Genomic DNA, 22,992 nt, shown 5'->3' on the forward strand with positions numbered 1-22,992 from the left:
AAGTGTGACCTTCAACCTATCCAGGAAGTTGTAATAATTGAAATAATAGAGAAATATACTCCCTGCAAAATCTGTACGGAGAGACAACTTTTTCAGACTATTGCTGCATTTTCACTTTGAAGTTGACAGTTGATTCCTTCCCCTGCCAGCTCCCAACATTCTGCCTGAATGCTTTATTTTCCATAGCTTCATTCCATTTATCAGTCTGAAGACTAGGAAAAGCTGAATGGAACTTTAACGTCTGGAGGGCAAGTGGGAGGGGAGGTAGATGACAGTTTGCATATCTGAACAAAGTCAACATTTGATATGAACACATCTGTCAGTCTTGGTGCCGCCGAGGTAACATCTAGTCCACAGAGACAAGATCTGGCCTTAGGAAACACAGTCTGTACCTCTGGACCCCTGATCTCTCCACAGAAACGTGGGGCATCCCAATTCGGAAAAGTAGGAGTGATATCAAGTTTTTAACCCCTGGAAGAAGGACCCTATTACACATTCTGATCCTGATTAGTAAGAGATAACAAAAAATATCCAGCAGACAGAGAGACTTATGACAGAATGTAAAGATATTTGTCCAACAGAATGGAAGCATTATCATGGCTAAGCATCGCCAAAACAAACCATCCTTAGTTTCCTTAGTTTCTCCAAAGATACAATATCCTGTATTTATTTTTAAGGAAAAATCTAAAAACTATAAAATAGTATAGTGTCTCACTATATCTGCTTCTAAAAGAAAATAAACAGGTATCCGCTGGTTATTTTCAGAACAAAATTATTAATAAAGGGGAAGTTCCCACTCGTACGCATTTTTATCCCTTTGTTAATAACATGAAGAGAAAGCAAGTATAATTTATTGGATGAAGCAAAACAGTGAGAATTGACTGTTGTTCTAGTTTGCAAAAATAGGACAAGCGATAAGGATCCACTAATTATTTATTATACCTGGAAACTATGGTGTACCCAGTCCAGAAGCTCTGCAAGTTGTCTTGTTTAATAACCTCTAAGGATCTCTCTATAGACCCCACAAGAAATACTATTAGCCACCTGTCTTTAATGTGGCCATTCCATCTGACTCTGACAGTTGATCACTCTGGGCAGTTTCAGAATGATTGGGAAGAGTTCCATCATTATGCAATGAGGAAGCTAAAGACCACCTTGGTTTTTTTACTAGGCTGGAGGCTTTCTTATGTTCTTAACCAACACATCTTACTCCTTAATGGTTTATAATGCATTCTTATGACTGTCTTTTTGATGCCATGCTAGAAATAGCTAAAGTCTAGTATAGCTGTGAAGCTTTGGGATCTTCCTGAATTGTTGTGTACATGTAAACATTAATTACTTAAAATGTGTACAGAATACCTCAGATCATCTTTTTTCACCTTATGTGGTATGTGAATCTTAATGCAAATTCCTATTCTGTGTAGTATTATGTTGTGTGCTGGGCATTATTACATGAGGGAAACTTTTTTTTTGGAGGGGGAGGTACTCGCTTTATCATGTAAATATCAAATGACAAACTATGTCTGAGACAGTTTCATCTTGGGGTGAAGGAAGTAACTTATCAGCCAGACAACATCCCCCAAAGTCAGCTTAGGCACCGCTCACAAAGCCAATCTCTGGGCACTGCCAGCTGGCATTCATCTTAAAACAGCAGAGCATAACTTTGGTATAAAAGTGGAACTTGACTTAAAAGCAAAGCAAAAAAAATGGCCAAAGCCAATAATAATTCTAACATCAAAAGAGGTCATAGAAAATGTGGACAGAAATCCTTGTAAAGGAAGAGCAAATTAACAAATTACCTGACAGTTGACGCCAACAGTTTTAAAAAGTAGAAAGAGCCTAAGATATTACCTTTTGCTTTTACATGGCTGATCTTCCCTGCTTTTTTGCACAAACTGCATTAATTGAATGATGCAAGCATACCTTTTTTTCTCAGAAAAAGCCAAAGAAAATAACGTGATAATTGAGCCCATAATAAGCCTGCACTAATAATACTACCCTAGTGTCACTGCAGCCTGATAGAACCATTGATGTGGACCTAAGGAGGGAAAGTGGGTGTGCCAATTCGGCCGTGATGGTCCTGGAAGCAGTTAAAACTTTATAAGGTAAAGCACAAACGAGAACAATGCCTGTTCCAACTGAAAACACTGTAGAATCTTGCTGCTGTTCCTCAACCACAAAGGAGCTGGCAGAATCTCCTAAGAGAATTCTGACCTTGTATTCTCTTAGAGGCACTCCTTGTAGATCTTATTTCTTCAAAATATTCATCAGGAATTAGATAATCTCTTATCGACACATTTCGTTTTCTTCAGAGTGAACAGCAGACGTCTCTTATTCTACTTACTAAATACCAGCTGTCAAGGGCCTGTTTAAAAATGAAAGGACTTATCACCTTGTGTAAATGACAAGATTAATAATGTCTTGGGTTTCTGAGAACTTTATTCCACTTGGAGACCATGTTAGGGCAGGCCAGGAGTCTGAACGAATCTGTGTTCCCTCCTAAGGTACAGAATTCACACACACCTAGAAAATGCTACCCCAAAGCACACACCCAGATCCTTCTAATTATCATGAGTGGAAAGGCAGGTCTTGGGTGAATCTTAAAAGTCCACTTACACATATTGGGCCATAGTGACCTGTCTGATTATCACCAATATGGTTTTACCAGGAAGAAGTATCAGAGGAAAACTTGTGTCCAGAGACACAAGTGTTCCTAAGCACACAAAACTTGTGAACATATTATAGAAAAGAACTGGCCTGATTTGAGGTCCCTAGGGGCTCCATGAGTTCCTCTGCCTTAGATCTAGGTGAAGGGCACAGCAGAGGTGTGAGGAAATGTACCAAATGATGGAGGAAAGGCAGGAGCAGGGTGAGACCAAACTTAAGCAACATGTTCCATGCAACCAACAAAATGGTGTGTAAAAGTGAGATACCTTCAAGATGTCAAAGGAGAGGACATCAAAACATCTAGGTTAACAACAATAGCAAATCATTTAGGTGTTTGGCCTACTTGACATTAAGCACCTGGGTACTCGCAGATGTAAATGAAACCTCTAAATAATTAATAAACCATTTTCATGCTTCCTCTGCATATTCGGTTCTCTTGAGGACCTGTTTTGGGAAGAACTTTCATCATTCAACTCACTGCTTTTGCTCCTTCCCTGATGTGCCTCTCAGTGCCAGGTCTGAATTTTCAACCAGGGGCAAATTCAGACCCTTAAAATGTAAAAATGGTGAAGCATTGTCTGTCTTAGTAAGATTCCCAGCTAAAAGCTGGGCCTTAGCAGTATAGCTACATAACACTGAACAGGAATTTTAAGGAATAAAGGGAAAAAATAATTAGAACTTCAAGGATAAAGAGCTTTGAGTGTTTTTAAGGGATCTACTATTTTAAGACTGAAGTGTGACTGTGGTCTTAATTTACTAGTGTCTTTGGTGAGGCCTTCTTTTACAAAGATAAATTACTCTAGTTAATACAATATTTTCAGGAGGGAATAGGAATATCAGTCAGAAGCTACAGCTACTTAGAAATTACGGTTTAGCAGGTACGCCAGTGTTTGCAGAATGTCTACCTCCAAAAACATCACTGCAATAATTTTGAAAATATGAAATGAGAAAGACATCTAAAAACGATAAACTCAAGTCTTCTAGGCAGCACTGTCAAGAAAGCAAGCTGCCACAGAGCTCTGGCCTGAAAAAAAAAAAAAAAAAAAAAAAAAGTCTGCAATAAAATAACTCAAAGAAATCTCATGGAAGATTTAAACTCAGGAAAATCTTCTCAAATAAAATGTTTGTAGAGAGGTATTAGGAAAATGTTAATTGAATAGCCTTTGTTTTTATGATACAAAACAGATTACATACTTTATCAGCTTGACCTGAAAATCAAAACCCAGGCCGTTTCTAAGTATTTCTTCACCCCAACAAATTAAATATGAGTTTTATCCAGTTACGTGTTTTGACTGTCCCACTATTATCAAACTGCATTATCATCTTTAGCAGACACATTTATTCTCTTTTATAGGATCCCTTCACGTCATTATAAGGCTGATCTAAAATTACCAACCTTGATCTTTTAATGTTAGAATTTTAAAAAATACATACCTTTGTAAAAGTAAACTATAACTTAAACGCTCTTTTTTGTTTTAGGTCATCCTTTTCCTTCTTTGTTAGATGCCCTAATTCTTACAATGACTAGTTTGCAGTTGAAAGACTCCTCTGAAATTCTTCTTTTTTTATATATAGCCCGGAACTTAAATTTCATTTCATAAACTTGAGCTCTATCTAAGAATCAGGGCAAAGAGGAAGACTTTACAGTTTCTTGTTGACTGCTTCATTTGCTTTTGTGTTGTGCAGGTGAGTGGATGTTGTTATTGTTTAATAATTACTCCTGATCCAGGGTCTCTCTTTATATCTGGATATTAAATAATATCTTACATAAGGAGACAGTTCATTATATGATGAGTTGTGCTTATTCACCATTTGGCAGCTCCTATTCCTCATGGAAAAGAGAGTGAAAAAATAGACCTAGAGAATCTCTTTAGTCAGCTCTTTTATCCTTGTACCTAGTCCAACATTCACATTTCAAAGCTGCCTGGAATTGCTAGTCTTAATTGGCTTTTAGAAATGTGCATACATGCTTATAGATGAGTATGTTTATAACATATGCATACACTATTTGGGTGACTGCTCTCTTTTGTCTTGTCAACTGGGTTAAGTGTGAGCATATGCATATATGTTTATCACACAAATCTGACTTTGACTTTTTTCTCTCTGTTGTTTATGGGTGAACTTACTTGACCATGTAATGTCAATTTCACAATTACGTTATTTGATATGCACTCTGTAACCATCTTAGATTTCTGCCAGCAAAACACATAAGTTTAAAATGAGAACTTGCAGAAATAATAGTATACATCTAGTATTGGCATTTTATGTTTTTCCTGATTAACTATGTTCCCTGATTCTTCAGTTAAAATAGGTTAACATGCTATTCATTAAGATACAAAGCCAGTGTATGTTCTTTCCAAAGCAATGCATTTTACAACATGTACGTCAAAAGTAACTATGTGAAAATTATAAATGCCTACTCTAATAAGCAATCTAATTCATACTTAGGAACAACAAAATAGTTTCCCTTTTTAATGCAATCACATTTCCCAAGGACAAGAGTATGTTTATGATAAAATATTAGACACATAAATATTAAATGAAAAAAATACACTGGCCACAATTCCCCTTCTTAAACCATCTTTCCTCGGATCCTACAACAGTTTTATCTAAGGAAATAGCTCCTATTATCAATAAATATGGATAGCAAATAATGTTTATGATAGAATTACATTATTTCATCTTAAGGCTACCTTCTGAGGTCCTCCAGTTCCATTTTTGGGAAACATCACACCCACAATTCACCCATTTACAACACCTATGTACAACACCTTTGTGTTTCTCGCATCTTTAAACAGTCAGTGCTCAAAAAAAAAAAAGGTTGTTGATGGTGACAGTAACTCCTATGATGGACTTGGGTTATTTTCTGCTCATAATCAATAGCTAATTTAATAATGTTTCCCTTTGTCAATAATGCCTCTTGTTTTCTTACGGCACAGGGAAAAAAACAATTGATTGGTTGATTATTTTTGATAGATGTTGAAGATTTTTAAATGATTCCCATTTAAACCTAATTTTATAATTTACTACCTCTTCTACAGTTTAGTCAGTAAAAATTATCTGGTAGCTGGTTAAATGTCAAAGAATAATTTCATAGCATTGATTGAAATAGAGTCTTAGACCATATGACACTAGCAGTACTTACCAGCTTTCAATTGGAAACATCTAATTTAAAGTTTTCTTTCTCTTGATGGTGATTTTCATAGTAGATTTGCCAAGCAACCATTTTAATATGGTCTTGAAAACATATTTGATTTAGGTGACCATCAGTTTAAAAGAAATAAATGATGATAATATAATTATATTCTAACCCAATGATGTTTATAAAACAAAAATTGACAGAGTGAACTTCTTGTTGTTTTAGGGATTGTCATACCAAGTTACAAGATTCATAACCTCACTTTATTGAGTGCAAAATATGTTTCATGATATTTTCATGATCTTGTTTCACAGTTATTGTTATTGACATTAACCTCACTGCAGGGCCTCCATAAAGCAATTTTCAGCAGTGATATTTTTAAACTTTTCACATAAACAACAACAAAAAAAATGTATTTGATTCATCTAAAAGTAAAAGTGTCTCATTTAAAACCTGGCAAATCAAATGCATAATCAGCAAAGTTCACACATAGATCATACATGTATATCTACCTACTAGTTAAAATAAAATACTATATAATCTTTTAAGTGTATCACTTCCAATTTCTGCATAAATTCAGCGCTCTTGATTAGTTCAATTCTTTCTATGAATGTCTCTCTCTATTATGATGGCAAAGAAAAAAAAGGTAAAGTACAGCTAGTAATAAGTAGTATTCAGTTTTTAAATCATTCAATCACACTAAAAAAAACCCAGTATTTATGAAATTTACTAGCACAAGGTGAATAAACCACTTTACAAAAGAAGTACTGAAAGAGAGTAGTACTGAAAATGACTTTATTCTGCATCTTATATTTGGGCATTACCTTTCACCAAATCAACAAACAGGCCACAAGGGTCTACTGCAATTCACTGTTATTTTTATTCTTCAGGCTTCACTGATACTTTAGTGCTCTCAAAGAAAGACAAGAAAATCTTAACAACATACCTGATCATTTATCTGGCATGCAACGAGGTTGTGCTGATCATAACAGCCAGCGAACCTGATGTACTTGAGCCAGCTTCCTACATCTGGTTGACTAGCATCTATGCAGAACTTCACATTGCAAAACTCATCTAAGATCTAGAAGGAAGAAGATGAGAACAATCAATTTCCATATCAGTTCTTTCATTAGGATAGCTAACTGCTTGAAACTATTTTATTCAAATGTATATTTCCTCCTTTGAATCCTTAAAAGAAAAAAAGTCAGACACCATGCATATTAGTAGAGAAGGAATAATAGTAAGTTATCTTAGAAGTGTCAAGGTACTTCTTTTAAAGGAGAAAAGCAATTGTAGATTATTACAAAAAATGATTACTTGGTTTCAAAAAATGCTCAATTTCTTGTTGTGCATAAATGAGTGCTACTGCTTGAATTTTATCCAAAGTGATTTTTACAAAAAATAATATTTAACAATATATATTAACATAATAATTCTAAACCAAGTAAGTCAATATTTTAGATCCTGACAATCTTCTCTTTTAAGTGTATACTTTGCACATTTTTGCACTTGAAATTAATTCAGTGAAAAATCTTTAATCTAAATATTGTTAAATTCTTTTTCAGTCTTCATCGCACTACCATGAAGCAATTAAATCACAACCTTAATTGAAGGAAATAATAATATTTGTCTCATTGATGCTTCTGACCAAACTAAAGAAAAACAGATGAAAATAACTGGTAAACATTTATGCAAAATATGTTAACCTAAAGTTTTAGTTAACACATGCCAATGCATATTTCAGTTTCACGTTTTGTAAGTAAAAGACCAAACCTGGCTTGTGAATAAGTAAGAAATATATAAGAATATTGTGGTAAATTGTCATCATTATTTATGGTTGTATATTTTTATTTTCACAAGATTTTACATTTGGCCTACCTTAAATATTAATCACTGCTTACAAGACCTATTAAACAAAAACTGAAATAGGAAATGTCCATTTTTAAGGGTTTTTTTTGTGTACTTAAATGAGGCTATTCGGATTCACTAGCAGCAATAATGTTTTAAACATCAATATTAAATAAAAGCCGCAGAGTAGTTGACCTGATGGTGAATAACTAGGAAGGCTGGAAATGTTCATGTCAATCAGTTAATGAGAACTTGAGGAAGTTTCCTATCAAAGACTAAACAATATAGTCTAGAACAGAAATTAATGAATTAACCCCCCCCCCAGAATTCTGCTGTATCTATACTTATAAAAGTTAAAACTAAACTCATGGGTATACAGAATCAAAAGCAATTTTGCACAGAATTCAGGCAATCACCCAGCTGCAGATTCAAGTTATTAACTCACCACAAACTTCAAGAAGCCCAGTGCTCTGAGGGCTCTAGTCAAGAGGCATTATGAATAAGTCTTTGGCCATGAGGCAATTAAGGGCAATAAGTAGTCCCACAATTTCAAAAAGAAAAATTGAAACAGAAGATAGGGATAATAATTGCTACACACACACACACACACACACACACACACACACATCAAGTCTTTTTCAAGGACACCTCTTCACACTAACAATAGCAAAAAGTCTATGTTAAAATATGCTCTCTAGTGAGAAAAACAGATTTTAACAATTTCTCATTTATAAAATTACAAACTTTAAGTTGTTTTCTTCAACACTCAATGATGAGCAACTCAAATGGCAACTTGAGATCTGCCCCCTCCTCAGATGTCTAAAAGGAGCATAAATAACAACAGCAATACACACTTAAAAATAATAAGAGGCTGGGATTTTTGTTCTGTTTTTTGTTGTTGTTGTTGTTGTTTTTGGTTTGTTTGATTTCTTGTTGATCTTTGTTGTTTGTTTTCTTGACTAGCAAAAAAAGAAAGGCAGTTCTACTGACACACTAGAGAAATATTTAATGAAGGAAATAGGGTGAAGTTAGTGAAATGCAACACTAATTCCATTTCATATTTGCAGAAAGACATGGAAAACTTGCTAATTTCAAAGTAAAAAATCATCTGTCTTCTTAGCTTTCCAGCATCCCCTTTTTGCCGGGCAGGGAGTTAGGTACTGCATATGAAAATTCTAGGTGTAATTTTACTCCGTGTTAACATTATTGCCATTGCCACTGTCAACAGTGAAATTAATTTAAAAACAGGTTCATTTCCAAAGAATGTCTTTTTACATATACATTACATGATTATTCAAATATTTCACCAACATATTAACTTTCCTACTCTCCGTATTTTTGCCCCAAGACAAAAGCTTAACTTTACCCAGAAACGTCCCCCCCCCCGTGAATATTCGCTTTTGATTTGCTAACAGAACTGCATTTGTCTCCCAAATGTCTTAATCGTCTCGGAAATCTCGAATAAAATAAAGTAACACATCTTCTGTCATTTCATCTAACACACTCCTGTGTTTTTAAAAGCTGTCGAGTTCCAAAGATAGCTTAAAAAAAAAAAAAAAAAAGAATTCCCTTTAGGTGGACTTTAGAGAAAGGCCCTTTCAAAACACCAACAGCAAAAGAAAAAAAAAAAAAAAAAAAAAATCCCCACAACCTAGCCAAAGGGTCCGAATGTGACTTTCTCGCGAAGCAGCACACGATGTTGGACAGCAAAGCTGTTACTTGGCAAGGTGGAACTCCGCCGAAAGCGGCTCCAAAGTCGCGTGGCCGGTGCCAGGAATTCAGATTTTGGCAACCCCACCTTCTGCGTCCCTGATACCGACCGACAGACACACGGAGGGAGGGGAAGTAGGAGAAGAGCGCGAGGAAAGGAGGCCGACAGCCCGCAGAGAGACCCACCGAAGGCCAGACGACCCACCCCGGAGACGCGTCCAGACCGCACCGTTGCACAGGAGGAACAAGGAAATCGCCAGTCCCGGCAACGTAGATAAGCACAGGGCTCCGCGAGACTGCGGGCAAGTAGGAAAAGGAGGCTGGGGGCGGGGGGCGCCCCGGAGAAGGGGTGCCAAGGCAGGAAACTGTCCGAAGTAACAAACTATGCACATCGCCAAGACTTTTTTTTTTAAAGTGAGTTCTCTTACCTTAAGATTTCTATGGCCTCAACTCAGCAATAAAAGGCAATCACAGAAGAATTAAACAAAATAAAATAATCAGCAGCCCCAGCTTTCCTGCATGAAAATCCTTTCATAAGATCCTGAGCCACATTTCGAGATGTTTAAAAAAAAAAAAAAAAAAAGCCTCGCGTCTCGGTTTCCGAACGGTCTCTGATAACTTTGTCCGTCTCTGGGATCTGCTCGCCAGGACCACGCGTTTCAGATTTATTGTCCGCCAACAGTGTATTTTTAAGACCAGAAATGAAGTCTCCTTTCGTCTGGGTGACCTGGGTTTGGTGTGTTTTGGCTCCCCCCCCCCTCCTAAATGAGCTCCGAGCTATTCCTTCTGGTTCACATCACCTCCCTCTTTTCTCACTTTCTCTTGCTCTTATCAGCACGATGTGTAATGAAAGTTATCTGAAACCCACTAAAACTTCTTCCACTTCTCTCTCCCAGTTCCAAGGGGAGTTGAGGGGGAGATACAGGCAGGAGGAGGAGAGTTTGAAAAGGTGGGGGGCCTGGGAAGGCGAGGGAAGCTCTAGCCCCCTTTCTGATCCTCCGCTGCGCCTTCCCCGGTCCTAGCCCTCACGGGATCGTCCCCTTTCGCAACTCCTAGCTCTGCCGCCGGGTTTCTATTTCATGAACTGTCTCTTTAAAGAGGATCTGCTCGGCCATCCAGAAAGAACCCGGGGCGAGGGAGAAAGGGAGCTATCTCCCGCCGCCCAGAAAGATCCTCTTCAGTAAATTTTTAAAGTGACAGCAGCCTCCTCCGGCGGGAGAGGTCACAAAAAGGTCGCCAAGACCCAGACCTATAGGGACAGACTGATTATGGATGCACCATCCCCCTTAAACATGTAGATTTCTCCGGGTAAACAACCAATGGGGAGATCTCGCCAGGCAGGATTTCTTTCCCCAGGGAAATATCCTCTGTTTCGGGTGTCCGAGAGCATAAGTGTGTGCGTGCGTGCGTGCGTGTGTGTGTGTGTGTGTGTGTGTGTGTGTGTGTGTGTGTTGGGGGATGGGAGTGATGGGTGGAGAAGTGCTTTCGGGGTGTGAGAGTGTGTGCAATGGGGGGGCGCTGGAGGGGGCGAGGATGAGATTTAAGGTTAAGAGAGGCTGGCTTCTGCTAAACATAATTAGCCAGGAAATTCTCAGAAAACAGTAATCTAAAAAGTTGAAAAAGACATTTCCAGTTTCCTGCTAAGTACTTATTATCATTGAAATTTCTTACTCTATTCCCTCCATTATCATATAGTTAGATCAACAGAAGAGCATGCTATTTTTTAAATCATATTTTTTCTTAGAAGGATTTTAAAAATCTGAAACATTACTCGCATATAACCTGACCAAATAGAGTGTATTATGGGGCTTAGAGAGGTTGGCAAATGTCTGGTGAGTTTTTGCCATATTCTTTGATACATTAACTAAAACATCATGAACGCCCCAAAGAGGAATTAAGCAATTTGATAACTCAGATTATTTTTTAACTTTTAACATCATAAATGTTGTCGGGGTGAGGGAGACTACATGGTGATGAATAACTTTCTAAGACATATAGTGAGTTTTTATCAACACATTTCAGAAATAACATTAGGAGAAAGAATATAGGGAATGGGTGAAAAAATAAAAAGGGTCTAGGATTTACTTTAGCCATCCTTGGAAATTTTAGTTAAAATCCATTGGTTAAGTGGAAATAAACACTTTTTATCACAGAACCCCATTCATAAAAACAAATGGACAAAATCCAACTTCTCAGCTCAACAATGGAAAGTTAAGCAAAGTAAGCGAGTCAAGGGACACTTGAAGGGGAGGAGGGAAGACAGAGGGAATGGAAAGCACGTTTATGTTAAACTTCTGCAAAAGGAGACAGTACAAGTCCCTTTTGTTTTCTCCAAGTGCAAACAGACGCATAAACCTAGTAGATCTATATTTCCCCAAAATGCTGATTTAAAAACGAAAATAGTAACAAAAAGGAGGGATGTTGGGGGGCGGGTAGAAAATGACAAGAGGTGGTGACTAATTCATTTCGGTGGCCTGTTATCTGTGACATTGAACTGTTATTTCAGATAATGGCCATTGTTTGAGGGAAAATCGCACAGCAGTGGTAGGTAGGACAGGAAAAATCCTTTGTAAATAACCTAAAACCTAGTCAGATATTCCCATAGAGTTCGGCGCTTGAGAACCTTTAAGAGCTCCGGGTTTGCTGCCATTGATTTCCTGCCCTTCCTCAACTTGCCCATTGTAGGAGCCTTTTTTTTTTTTTTTTTTTTTTTTAATTTAGCCATAAATTGGACCGGCTCGAGCTATGAGCTGTTCTATTTTCTTCCTGTCAGGATGAGGGATTTGTTTTATGATGCATTGTGTATTAAATACAAGTAATCTGGGGAACCGATTGCTTCAGACAGTGCGGCCTGATCAGGGGGTCTGAGAGCTCAACACCCCAATCCCCCGCCCGAGTCCCTGGCCCCCACCTCCCTGCCCTTCACAAAGCTTTTCTGAAAAGGAGGAAACGTCGGCGGATAAACAAAAGGTCATGTGGAATCAGTGGCAGGTCCTGGCTAAATTAAGATTTCGTGGAAAGGGCCTCTGAGTTTTTTCCCTTATATTGGGTTTGGGTCGGGGAGGCGGGGCGACTTTCAAGGTCTGGGTACTTGCATGTGCGTCAGGAGGACGGTAGATGGCGTTGCGCCCCGAATTAAGTCGCAGCGCCTGAGGCTCCAGCCACCCAGGTGAACCCGCCGCCGCCCTCCCGGGGCGGGCAGCGGGGCTTTGCCCTCTGCTTCGCGCACGATCCCGAGCCTTCCGGAGCCTCAAGCCCGGTCGCGTGCACACCCTACAGTCCAGACCCTCAGACACACGCCTGAGCTAAGGCTATTTCTACATATGAAACTCTTCCCCAAATAGAGCCAAGAGAGTTAACACTTTCTCTCTGAGTCCTTGGAAGATTGATCTAGAGAGATAGGGGGTTATTTAGCCTCATCATCATTATTTTATTAATATCATCATTATTTTATCATTATTATCATCATCATGTCTTGTTCTCTACTGAATAACTTGTGAGAAAGATTAAAGGACCTGCATCAAATCTCAATATTTCTTCTCTCTCTCCTCTCCCTCTCCTTCCCCCACCCTGCCCCCTCTCCTCTTTGATTGTATTGTAATAACTTCACGGAAAGGCAAATCACCTCCCTTTTTCTGACGACACAACTGGAAGTTTAAAGATAGGGTCTGAAATTCCAGAGTAGTTGGAAAGGCCTTGATTTTCAGGAAAGGAGCCTCTGGCTATTTCAATAATAACCCTTTAAGAGAAGACCCTGACTACCTCCCCTGATTAAAAGTGACAAGGAAGAGGAGACAAGGCTGGAGGAAAAGGTTTTTGCAGGGGGTCTTGCTTTTCTCCCCGCTTAACTCGCTTTCCATCAGGAGGTTTCTAAAACAATAAATAAATACAAGGAGACAAATACCACCACCAATTCCCTTTATTCCTTGGGATTTCTGGTGAAATCTGTTTACAGTAGTTCCCAGTTACAAATTAATCTGCAAAAGCCGCTGTCTGCTCAGCAGTAATCAGTAACATGCGTGTTCTGCAGTGTTTAGCGCTGCCCTCCAAATGGGCTATTAAAAATAATGGTTTTACTATAATCTCAAACCAGTTTTAATTTGCAAACATGTATCAGCACAGATGATCTAAATATTAAGGGGCAGAATAGGAGAACATACAATAACAAATGTATAACCTTAAAAGCAGAACATACTGTGATCCATCAGCAGTGTTTAAAAAAAAATCATATTTTAAAAACATTTTTCCAGAAGGAATGATTATTTTTTCCGCCCTGTTCTGTTAATTGTTATTTACCAGGAAAAAGGCATTGGAAAATATGAGGTTTGAGTGTGAGTTGATAGATTTTCTGGGAGCTGTAAAGATCCCCCTTTGGCTGATGGCAGGGTTGGGGTGGGAGAGGTTAATGCGTTTTCTTCCTGGTTTGAAAAGGGCATAAACCCTCCTCAGACCCCCTTCCTTCCTCTCCCATCTGCATGGATTGCAGAATCTTTAAAAGGCTCAAAGATTTCCAATAAGGCCACTGGCTCTGCCTTCATTGTGTAACTGTTTATTTAAAATAAGTCAATATATTAGTTAAAGCAGTAAGAAGTTAGTGCTCCAGTATTCAAGTGATTCCCACAAGACTGTAAGCTGATGCCTCTTTTAAGCCTTAAACTTCATGGTTGTCCCAGAAGTAAAAGTTCTGCTAATGGAGACCCTATGGGCATGGTACATTCCAGCACATCATTAAAGGAAAGAAAAGCAGTCCAGCCAAAGCCAGATGAAATGACTGCACTGTCCACTTTTAATAGGCTTCCTGTGGACAAACAGCCCTGTAACACTCTGCAGAGGACAATATTTAAAAACAAGACAACTTGCTGGCAGTTTTCAATACCATAAAGTTAATAAAGTATGTTCCCATTCACCCTAACATTACGTTTTTAGTTTATAGAGGAAGGCACTTTATAACCTCAGCCTAAGTAGAGTTCCCTTAATTCTGCAGCTTTGGGTTTCTAGAGGAGGCTAAATATGCACTGAACTCCAAGCCTGACATTTTTAACACTGTTTTTTTGTAGCTTTTCAAGAATGTACAAGTGCATTTTTACATTTCTCAAGTGCAGTTCCATTCATGGAGATCCTGTTAAATCCTGTTGCATACAGTTCATGTCAAGAAGCATGAAATAATCTGAGAAATTGACATTTGGCTGAACAATAACTGCTTGCTAATTAAATTAGCTTCATGTATGGATATTGATGTGCGTTTAAGAAAATCAATGCTTCCTTTTCCATGTCAGAACTGGATTTTGTAAAACCTTACCTAGCTTAACTGAGACTAAGATAAGGAAAAAAAATTAATGTGTCTTTAGGACTCAGGAGACTTCCCACTAATTCACATATAAATACTTCTCCTAGTTCAGAAACTCCAACTTCTCTCTCCTTTTCTTTCCTACCAAATTCTTGACCATCTACAATTTCTTCTATCAAATCTTCTTTATTACTAGAGTAAGGCTTGTAATGAAGCATCACATTTAGGCAAGAGAAACTAGATCAGAAAGCCATGCAATCAAAAGTAACATTTTGTTTAATTTTAATGTATATGTTTTAATCAGGGGAGTAATCCACAAGCTGGCCTTCCTAAACTTGGAGGTGAATTTTGTGATATTGGGTAGGTAGACCCAGCCAAACAGTCACACGAAATAAGAGTTTACAAACAAAAAGAGCGCTGAATGTCCTGTCACCAACACACATTACAACTGCCCAGGAGAGATATTTCCGGCCTCTCTTGATGGACTTTGCTGGTTTTTTTTTTGTTTGTTTGTTTGTTGTTTTTTAAATCGGTGGGGGTAGGGGAGCTGTTTAAAAAAAAAAAAAGAAAGAAAAAGAAAGAAAGAAAAGAAAAGAGGAAATTAAAGGTAAAAAAAATGTAAATAAAAAATTTCCCTTGGTTTGGAAATGGGCCCGACTGAAAGCATGTTAATCTCCACCTCGGTAATTTGGTTCTCCAGGAGAAGACAGAAGCCCTGCTGCTGTGCCCTGCACTTCATAAATCACATCTTTATGTGGACAAGGTCAGGGCACCTAACAGCTCAGACATGGGCCTTTGCAGTGGCTCGAGGATTCAGGCATGTTTACTCTCCCGCCCGGCTCTCCGAGGAGCAGTCCAGCACGCTTCTAATTACTTCTGATTATTTTCATTTGCTGGGGTCAGTCTGGCTTGCCAGGACTGCTGGAGGGTTGATTTCCTACAAATCTTGATGTCCTGGTTGGATGGCCCTGTGTGCATTCAGAATTAGCACCCCGTTATTGTCCCTCCAGCATGGATCCCTCATAATAGATACTGTGATAGAAGTTTCCCCAGTGAATCATTACTTACCTCCCTTTTTATTAATTAACTACGCAAACATAATCACCTATCTGATCTTTCTTTAAAAATGCAGACCATTCTCTTAACATATAATATCTTTGGCCAGAAAGAAAGCGATTTTTTTTTTTTTTTTTTTACTTTGACTTTAAATATATTTAGTAATGCCTAGCAGTGCTATGGAAACTAAGATGAAATACTTTGCTGAGACAACAGCTCTAGTGAATAAATTATTATACCGAAGATTTATTTCCTAAACTCCAATTAAGGCCGCCATATTTAAAACATTTTTTGTTGGTCTATTTTGATGTATTTCAGTCCTAAGCTATTACGCTGAGTGGTTATTTTGTGGTGAAAGCACAACAACAACAAAAAATTTATACCAAGTTTGAATAAAAATACTTCGATAAAATAAAAACTTTAAAAAAATATATTGTAAAATTTTGGTAGAGAAAAGGAGACAAAATACTACTTTTCTCTTTCTTATTCCCAGAAAGTAGAGATGTTCAACGTGATGATGCATAGGCATGAAAAGATACATTCAGGAAAAAAAATGATGAGCAAACAAACATTCGTACAACTGAGAAATGAATATTCACAAAAAACATGTAATGCATCAATCTGGTTGTTCAGACAATAAGCACTTTTAGATCATCAAGCAAAAATTACTATTATCTTTTTTATTTTATGGAGGACAACTTGAATCTTGACTATAATTAGTCTCAAAAAACAAATGCCTCCTTCTTCCTAACTTTAAGGAAGGCCAAAGAATTAAGGTACTAAATTAAGGCTTTGGGAATTAACCTCAACTGTTAGGAATTAATTTTTTATTATTTTATCAATTTAAATTAATTCAATCTTTCAAGACAGCACATTATGTAAGAAATCCAGGATCAGCTTTTTTCCTGAGGTTTTAGGAACACCACCAGTGTGAAATCAATGTTCTTTTAGACTTGCAATCTTGTGGAAAAAGTGAATTGGAAGACCTTTCTCTTCTCCTAGCTGTGTGCCTTTGGGTAAGTCACTTAACCTTTGGGTTGGTTTCTATGAAAGTTTCATAATATCAGCCTAAATAGGAGGTTGGGAAAATGAATTGAGTAATATGAGTGTGAACTGCTCTGAGTTCATGGGAACAGGTCAAAGCACTATAAGTTTCACAGTTTTTGTGTTTGTCTAATGGGTTAGAATAGGCTTACATATACACACAATGAGGAAGATAGTCTGGTTTATACTTGGGGGAAAGGCAAAGTATAAGTATTTTTCTATCCTCTTCCTTCCATTCCAGAGTCAGTTGCCCTAATCCTTACCATGACCTATGGAAGAGAAGAATTTTAAGAAAAATGTTTTTTTTCTCTCAAGCTGTGCTACCCTCGAGGATGTCAGTCTCTGTCTGGCTTGCAGCTGAGTTTGCTCTGACCCACCCACTGTGTTCTCTGCCAATCAGGAAGAGGGAGGATTCTGAGACAGGGGTGAAATATCACTGAGATCCAAGAGCCCTAAAAACTGGGGTAGGAGGCCATGGACACACACAGACAAAGAGTAGTTTTATCTGTCTTTGTTATCAAGGCCCAGAAATTTATTTTCTACTATGTCCTCTGGTGGACTTTTGGTACCAGGAGAGTGGGAATTGGGTTCAACTTATTTGTCTCTATTGCCCAGAGCCTAATATAATGTCAGACATGTAGTAGGAATTCAACAGGCATTTGTTGAAAAAAAATGTATCAGGTCCTTCCCTGGTTTTCATTCCTGCTTAGTTTGGATGCTTAGCTTGGCTGCTTGTCACCTCTAGTCAGAATGTTACAATGACCTGCTATTCTGACCATCACTCACCTACCCACCAGTTCATGCTCAACACTGTTAATCTTCCCAAGCATCAGCTGTTACTCCCCAGCACAAAATTCTTCAATGGGTTCCAGTTGCCTAATTATTTTCAACTATTTTTTGAAAATGAAATGAGGCAATGTATGTGAATCACTCAGAACCATGCATGGCACACAACATACGATCAATTAAAAATAGCTATTATTATTATTAGTAGTATTATTAATGTAATTATAATCATTATTGTTCTTCAGACTATAATTTATTTTGCCTTGATTATCTCAGATGAAGTCTTATCTACCCTTCAAAGCCACCACTTTTTTATGTACACTGATCCCTATAACTGGGTCTGACCTTTTTATCTTCTATCCCAAATCATCCATACTTCTTTCCTAGTTAATAGTCAGTCCTACTTTACTTTACAGTTGGATCTGTAATGTTCTTCAGTATCCATTATTAAAATCATGAGTGGTGCTCGTTAAAGGGTCATTAAAAAATCCTTTATATTTGATCTCTTTAGGGCTGCACCTGCAGCTTATGGAGGTTCCCAGGCTAGGGATCAAATCAGAGATGTAGCTGCCAGCCTACACCACAGTCATAGCAATGCCACATCAGAGTCACATCTGCGACCTACACCACAGCTCATGGCAATGCCGGATCCTTAACCCACTGAGCAAGGCCAGGGATTGAACCTGGTGTCCTCATGGATACTAGTCAGACTCCTTTCCGCTGAGTCATGATGGGCACTCCCCATTGTAAGATTCTTAAGGATGGACTCAAGTTTTATTCATATTCGTATCCTGAGTAGAATCTTTCCATAATAGGCAAAACTACCTTTGAACTGCATGGCAAGATGAATTAATTATGGCCAAATATATGAGGAATTGATATATTTAATATCCAAGGAAACTGGATGATTTACTATTGTTCCCCCATAGGAATCAATTGATGCACCAGTAACTCTCTTTTAGGAAATGTAGAGATAGAAATTTCCATCACTGCCACTTCCTAGGAGTAGCACTTCATTGCTCCCCTTATACACTCATATTTATGTGTCTGTAACAACCATCTGAGTTGGCCCTTTACCTGGGTACCAACCCTGGACAACATCTGGGACGCTTCCCTTTTCCTGATCCTGACTGAGCAGTCGTTGGCTTGGTCAATCTATTAAATTGTTTCTCCAGGACCTTCACTTTCACACTGGCACTGAACTGATGGAGGCCCTTGTCATTTTAGACCTGAATTCTGTGGCATCTTTATACCAAAATTTAGTCTTCCTGAGTAACAAAGTTATGACAATGCTGTGTCTTACCTAAAGACAAAAGGTTAAAAGAGAGAGAGAAGAAAAAGTAAAACCATACTAATAAAAGCACAAATTGTTCCTGATTTGCTAGAAAATAATCCTCCTAATTCAAATACAATCTCCTCTATAACTGGATGTCAACTTTATCATTCTAGGCCCCACTGTCTGCTTCTTCCCACTAAACAAATTTTTAGCACCAGTTAACAACTCAAGCTGTGAGTAGAAGACCTGGGCCCTTTAACTGTGTTCATTCGGGCCCTTCATTTTACTTATCAGAGCATTCAAGAGATGAAACAATAGATAAAGAAGTCAAAGTTCTATTTATCAAGCTCACACACAGCCTTCCAGGCTCCCTTCTTTGAAATTCTTCAGTACTCATTATTAAAATCACTCACTAGTCAGTTATCATATTTAGGGTCATTTGGCATATTTTTGTCATCTGCCAACCTACCTATAAGCTGCTTGGTGGCAAGAAAGACACTTGGCATCAGCATTTTCTCATAAGTAACTTGTTACCAGGTATTCCCTGAACATGTGTTCTATGGTCAAATGAGGAAGAGATGGCTCCCTCTTAGAGCTTCACAATGAACATCAACTCCATCAACTTCGTAAATGCTCTAAGACTCTAGAAATCTAAGAAATCCTTCAGCAAAGAAACCTATTCAGGCTTGTTTAAAGGAGCATCAATAAAGATATTTAAGCACATAGGAAAGCCTCTTCCCCCTTCTACCAGAACACCCAAGGGGAACAATTTTGGAAATAAAGTTTTATATTATGTTCATCTGTTTCAGCAAAGCTGAAAAAAAAAAAAAAAACTGATAAGCATTCCCCTATTTTTTTTCTATTAACCTACAGTTTTCACTCTTGATAAAAAATGTTACTAGGAGTTCCCATTGTGGCGCAGTGGTTAACGAATCCGACTAGGAACCATGAGGTTGTGGGTTGGGTCCCTGCCCTTGCTCAGTGGGTTAAGGATCCGGCCTTGCCGTGAGCTGTGGTGTAGGTTGCAGACGCAGCTCGGATCCCGTGTTGCTGTGGCTCTGGCGTAGGCCGGTGGCTACAGCTCCAATTGGACCCCTAGCCTGGGAACCTCCATATGCCGCAGGAGCGGCCCAAGAAATAGCAAAAAAAAAAAAAAAAGTTACTAAAAAAAAATAATAATAATGGATAAAGAGAGACAAAATCAAGCCTCAACTTTTCATTCAACTTGAATTTGGAAGGTCTATCAAACACACAAAGAAAGTTGGTTATCAGTAAACTCCAGCCAATTGATCCTTTGCCTGTGAACTGTTACAATTTTACTTGAGTATATGGTCTGAGAATATTCCAGAGGAATGTGTATAATTTCATTTGAGAATCAACCATCGTCTTCCATTACAAGCCCTCCCCCTCCTGTTCCAATATAAGCCCTTCTAAAGCATAGATTTTTTTTTTTTTTTTTTTTTTTTTTACCATGGGCCTATTTACACCACAGTGTTTTATATTATTTAGGATTTTCTTAACAAGATTTGGCATTATCTAGATATGCATTTACCCAGGAGAAAGGAAAGTAGTCATTTAATCTTAGTCTATGAATTCCTGAATTAAACATTTAAGAATTGGCCTTGTCCCCAGTTTTTTGATACTGGATTCATGTGTCATGCCTGCCAATGGCTGTCTAACTGCTAAACTAAGTGGACATTAAATCAGATGGGATACAAAATTATAGGAATTGGATCTTTAGATAAACCACAAACCTTGATGAACCAATGTTGTTCCAGATGAATTAACTCATCATCCTGTGGAACAGGACGTTTCACGGGAGCAACCACGCAATTTCCCCTGTAAAGAGCACTAATGGTTGGAATTAACTGGTGATCTATTGAAAGGGTGCGCTTATAGCTAAAGAGGCAAATGCTTAACAAAGGGAGAGGATGGTGAGGCAATTCTGGCCTGGAATTACTGCACTACTTCCACGTTTGATAGTGGGCCCTAGTTATGATGTCCCTGTTGCAGGATTACCAAAAAACAATCAATATACTAAGTACTTACCAATGATTTAGTGAAACATTTATATTTTCTCTACATTGGAAATTTGAAAATTCCATTTTATTATGTCAATGACCATAGCCAGATACTTTGAAACTAAAAACTAAAACCTCTATAGAGCCAGAAAAGTGTGAGGTTTATAATCCATTTAGTGAGTGTCACAACTTTTGATACATAGTAAATGGTAAAATGTCAAAACATCCCAGTAGTGGTTAAAGTACCAATAATCTCAGTATTATTATGAAAACATAGACATGATTTCAGGTGTGACTTTAAAAATAACCTTTCCATAAATTTTGTTGAGTCGATTCTTCAACTTCAAATAAAATCCTGATATAGGCTGTCTATAAGCTCAAGAATTAAGTACTGGTCAGTTTTCAAGATGCAGATTCTCAAAGGTATTTGTGTTTTGGTGTGTAGTTCTTGACTGGAAAAAAAATCTACACTTGCTAATGAAGTGCCTACTAGAAAGGAACATGCCAGAAAGGACATGAAAACTTAAAAAGAAAAGAGAAAACACACTTTGATTCACACATAATTTCTCTCCCCATGCGATCTGGAATATCAATTTACAAATAAACCATGGAACCTAGTTCTGAGATGGAGAAAATCAAAATTATGAGCCTAGTAAGGTAATACCAAAATGACTAGAGATTTTAATTTTTAAATTAATGCTTTGTGTAATACTACTTTGTATCTTATTCAGTTTCATATTCTTCCTCCCTATTCCCCACTCTTATAAGTGCTAGCAAATTTCATATGTCTTCAAAAATAAAAAAAAGAAGCTGGGTGAATCAAATTTAAATAATTCACTAAGTCCTTTAGCTAAGTAACATGTCCATTCACATTAATTTTGTCGTTTTTGTTGTCTCTGTAGAAATTATCATAATAAATGTTTAATATTTCCTATACATATCTCCTTAATAACCAAAGCTGGAATATTTTTTTAAGTCATTAAAAGCCTTTATAAAATATATTTTGCTAAATTTCCATCTTGGAAAGCCCAGTGGCATTGTAACATAACATATACACATTCAAGTTACTAATATTCAACCATTATGAACCAATAGAAAGAGAGAGAGATGGAGATGGAGAAGATAGAGGAGAGAGTGCAAGATAAAGGCCAAAAAAAATGATCCTTTATCCAGCAAAGAGCATGAGATGTAGACATGAATCATTCGTTTACTCAGTAGGAATAAGTGTTTCAATGCCTTTTGTACTGGGTATCTTGTTGCCTTGAGTGTGACTCCTAGGTTTAGAGATATGTATTTTTCACACCATGCAGCACCTAAATGCAAATACACCACTTTCTCTGATGCTCAACCAAAGCCAAGGCGACCTATATCAACATCAGAGGATTTAAGGGCTGAGCAAGAGAAATTTTGATTATACTTAATTTTCGATTACTTGTTCACTGTAGAATCCAAGCCCTCAGTAAAATGTATATTTGTTAAACTTGGTTTAGGTTTTGAAAAGTATTCTATTCGAGTGACAAGATAAATATTAAGACAAATAAAGTGTCCTCCAGTCAAAGAACCTGTGGAAGACAAATGAACATTTCTTTTCAAATACTCCCCTGTTCCAGATAATTTTGTTTAATGTGGTCCAGGTGATCCCAGTGGCTCATAACTCACATGACCCAGCTGTCAAATCATTCACAACTAGGATGTGGTGGCAATGCAGTCGTCTGTTTTCACAAATGTCCCACCTCTTATGGCCTTTAGCAGGGAAGCTGATGGGCTGAATGTGGTTAGCTACCATAATGAAGCAAGATCTGCCCAGGGCTCTGTAGGCCACAGGTTTCCTCTCTGCAAATATGAAATCACTTGGGCTCGTGGACAATCAGTCTTATCCCCTCCTGCTAAGTCATAGCCCTCTGATGTTAGAGCCCTGGATAGAGTCTGCTTCTGGTTATGTGGTACTTAGGTGCTTAAACTTGAATTTCTCTTTCAATCTCTTTTAAATTGTGGTAATGCTTCCTATGTCATAGGAAGTTATTAGAACTAAACAATGGATATTATATATCCATATATAATATAGATATCATATCTATCAAGAATGTATGTGCGTGTGTGTGTATATGTGTGTGTGTGTGTATGACTGGGTCACTTTGCTGTACAACAAAAATTGACA

General features: G+C 37.8%; 1 protein-coding gene across 50 annotated transcripts in view; it reads right to left on the reverse strand.

Annotated features, from left to right (window-relative positions):
* Window positions 1–22,992, reverse strand: part of MECOM (MDS1 and EVI1 complex locus) — a 582,493-nt gene that overhangs the window by 54,468 nt on the left and 505,033 nt on the right. For 29 of the 50 annotated variants that reach the window (XM_084990172.1, XM_084990166.1, XM_084990169.1 and 26 more), the window contains one exon: window positions 6,753–6,887. In XM_084990172.1, coding sequence (XP_084846298.1) covers window positions 6,753–6,887 — 135 coding nt within the window. Of the gene's footprint in view, window positions 1–6,752; window positions 6,888–9,550; window positions 9,614–9,792; window positions 10,492–22,992 lie in introns of those variants that run through there. The other 21 variants (XM_084990176.1, XM_084990179.1, XM_084990174.1 and 18 more) reach the window with 3 other exon arrangements.

Source organism: Sus scrofa, chromosome 13, assembly GCF_054392235.1.
Source record: "Sus scrofa isolate SSC_HxYL_T2T_F1_AM1 chromosome 13, Sscrofa_HxYL_maternal_Yorkshire_Landrace_v2.0, whole genome shotgun sequence".
Lineage (NCBI taxonomy): Eukaryota > Metazoa > Chordata > Mammalia > Artiodactyla > Suidae > Sus > Sus scrofa.